Source organism: Rhipicephalus microplus, chromosome 1 (genome assembly GCF_043290135.1).
Source record: "Rhipicephalus microplus isolate Deutch F79 chromosome 1, USDA_Rmic, whole genome shotgun sequence".
Lineage (NCBI taxonomy): Eukaryota > Metazoa > Arthropoda > Arachnida > Ixodida > Ixodidae > Rhipicephalus > Rhipicephalus microplus.
The window spans coordinates 173,351,746-173,354,973 of NC_134700.1; the positions used below are offsets into that span (position 1 = coordinate 173,351,746).

At 48.6% G+C, this 3,228-nt stretch overlaps 1 protein-coding gene across 1 annotated transcript; it reads left to right on the top strand.

Annotated features, from left to right (window-relative positions):
• The first annotated feature begins 651 nt into the window (after positions 1–651).
• LOC142769012 (uncharacterized) lies at positions 652–2,423 on the top strand. The gene is made up of 2 exons (XM_075871769.1): positions 652–998; positions 2,088–2,423. The coding sequence occupies exons 1-2, from the start codon at positions 732–734 to the stop codon at positions 2,361–2,363; spliced, it is 543 nt and encodes a 180-aa protein (XP_075727884.1). The 5' UTR covers positions 652–731; the 3' UTR covers positions 2,364–2,423.
• The last annotated feature ends 805 nt before the right edge of the window (positions 2,424–3,228 follow it).

Here is a 3,228-nt window from a genome sequence, read left to right on the forward strand (position 1 = left end):
CCCACATATCAACCAATCAATCAGGTTTCCGCTCCAGTAGGAAAAACAAATAGGAGGAATAGAACGGCAGGGAGGTTAACCAGCCTATAGGCAGCCGGTTTGCTGCCCTGCGCATAGGAGGAGAATGGGGGAGATCCTGTAAGTAGCCAGTATGTCAGGCACCTCATAAAACGCTACAACTGACCGTCAGCGTCGGAAATGATGCCAATATGAGCGCTGCACATCACGTGATCACATAGCCTTTTCGTCATGATAGGACTATCACGTCAGATCACGTGACATAACGTGAAAGCGTCATCACATGACATCTATAGTTGGCTGATCCCGGACTGGGTGCAGCAAGCTTACGGTCGTCGATACAATCAACTGAGAATGAAAGGATGGCTTTCACCGTCTAGTTGCATCACGCAGATGCATATATAGAGCAGGTGATTTTTTTACCCCCTGGCTTTGTTTACACTGTTCAGTGTGTTTTAGCTCAAATTTTGGTGGAGGTCCGCAGAAGAATGTATGGTAGACATCAGTACACAAACTTTTGTAATAGCCTCGACAAAGAGAGCATGCTTGCCATGTGCTTCGTCAAGACACCCATGCATTTAAAAGAAGTGGGTACAGGCCTTAACACGGGATCATCGCTATCATCATCAGCCTCTGGCACACATCACGAGCGTTCCACGTCGGCTAGCTGCATATCGGGTGTGAGCAGGTGGAGACCGCAGCAGGAGATCCGAATGAGGCGAGCCATGCACCGACGCCAGAGCCAGGGCATGCTGACGTGGCCGCCGACATTGCGCGAGACGCCCGAGCCGCCGCTGCCCGAAGTGGACGAAAACGCCGAGCTTCACCCGAGCCGCGTCGAAGTGTTCCGCTGGCGCCTCAACGAGTTCCTCAACCAGGGACACATAATGCTGCTCGTGCTTAGGACCCACGTGCACGACTTCAACCCACACTACGCTGCAGAGTTCGAGCACGCTGTCCTTTACTACTCCATGATCAAAGTGAGTCTCATCCGCCCAGGGATGTCTATACCTCGCAAAAACTGTCTACGGCAGCACAGTCAAAGCTGCGAGGCCCAAGCACGCACTTTTCTATACGCTTCTGCATGTAATCCATGAAAGCTAACGTTTATATACTGCGTAGGATAAAAGTACACATACAAAAAGATCTAGTTTATATGTTCAAGAGCATTTGCATTATCAAGAAAGTTCATTCCGAGCGGTATTTTCGTTCTTTGCTGTTTCCCGTTGTCTCGTTTTGTGGTCGCTTAAATTTACGAGGTACTCAAAGAGCTGTTGCTTCGAACCAGTACTTCTCGCTGACACAAAATACATACGACTCATTGCCTTTTTTATTCTTTTTTTCAGTAACGCTTTTTATGGCGTGGAAGAGTGTTACAAGAGCATAACGAGTGATAATTTCTCCATGAAAGTAAGAACACCGATTGTAGAGTTGTCGAGATAGAACAGTTCTCGTAAAAATTAACCAATTAATTGGTATCTGCGTGCATGGGCGAAATATATGAAATGAATAAGATAAGTCTTCCTATACTATATGAGCTTGTAAATCAGCTATCAAGCCGAGCGAGTGCACGTGAACACCAGCTACCGTTTTGAACTCACTGCCACTCGTACATAAAGGCGACGCGTCATATACGCTAATCAAATTTCCGGCGACGTTCAAATATGCTTGACGCTAGCTCTGTACTGCGAGTGCTACTTGCTTTGCTGGACGCCGATTTGGTATGCGGACAGTACAACCCTGTTGACTGCTGAGGTTTATCAGCGAAGCTACTTCTAGTCGAGGCTGCAACCACGAACGAAACTCGCAACCACCAAATTACGCGTTCCTTGATCAAGCGATTCAACTTTGTACGGTTCAATGCTCAGTTGGTAGAGCATTGAACATGTCATTCTGAGATTGAAGGTGTGGTCCCTGCCGGCGGCAAGTCATCTTTTCACCCTCTTTACTTTCTTGACATAACGTAAATACCTTTAATACCATCGCCTATGCTTTTCTTGGCAATAGTAGTTGTTATCTCACACTGATAACATGTAAAAGTAAGGCATTATGGAGAACTGCATTCGCAGATCGAGCTCGACGACTACTTTGACACGGTGGTGCACTACAACATGAAGGCCATCAACCAGCGGGACATCAAGTGGTGGCCGGACACTCTGTTCAAGCGCGTCGCCATCGTTATCTTCGCCGTGCTCGACAAGGTGGAGGTACAGACGCTCGACTACTACGTCAACAAGGACAACCTGAAGGAACTCTTCCGTCACCTGCAGTGGGAGAACTACCTGTTCAACTGGAAGACCGCACTCGACCCGTCGCCCACTCCCAGCACCACTTTTGTACCGTAGCGACAAAAAGTTCGCCTTCTTGGCATAATATCAAAATTAAAACACGCAAATGTTCAATCACCTACGTACACTGTGTAGATAAATGTGCCAGTCGCCGTAATTTAAAAGGCTGGTAAGCGATTCACCATGCACGCGAGACCACACCCTTTTTGTTGAACACAAATCTGCTTTATGCCCAGCTCTGAGGTTGTCAGAACGGGAAGATAACACCTGCTGGCGCGAAGACACCACCGCGGATAACACCGGATGCGTGACGTATCCCGACTAACAAATACATTCACATTTACAAATGCTGTGGTAAACCCGAGCGAGAAGTGTGTCTCATTAAAAAGCACAAACATGTAACCAGTAATTGTGAAAGGCTTCAGTGCCACGTCGGGTTCAACCCACAGTAAAAACACCGGACCGCACGTTTCACCTTTCGCTGGTTAACTATATTTACGGAGCGCTTGGGCGGTGATCTTTAGATGCATAGCAGATCCTGGACTCCCGTGTGCAATGCCACATGTACGTGCGTCCGTACGAACGCCCCGCAACGCGTTCCCTTCACTGCAGGTGTTGAAGCGGTACGAAATAGGTCACGCCGCAGCTGCGCGTTGACGTTACACACCATCGCACGCTTCTCTAGAAGCTCGGCGCTTACGTCACGCACTTTCTGAACCGCAGCCTGCTTACCGCAGTGCCCGCAGCTGCTGGCTCCACCACCAGCTCGCAACACCCTCAAAGCTCGCTCCAGCCTCGAGACCATCTTCAACGCTGGACTGCACGCCGAGCGAAAACACTCTTTCGGCTCGTTTATCTGCGATGAAACTTACACAAAACCCAACCGGCCTATCGTGTCTTTACGTTTAAAAGAATGTTTACT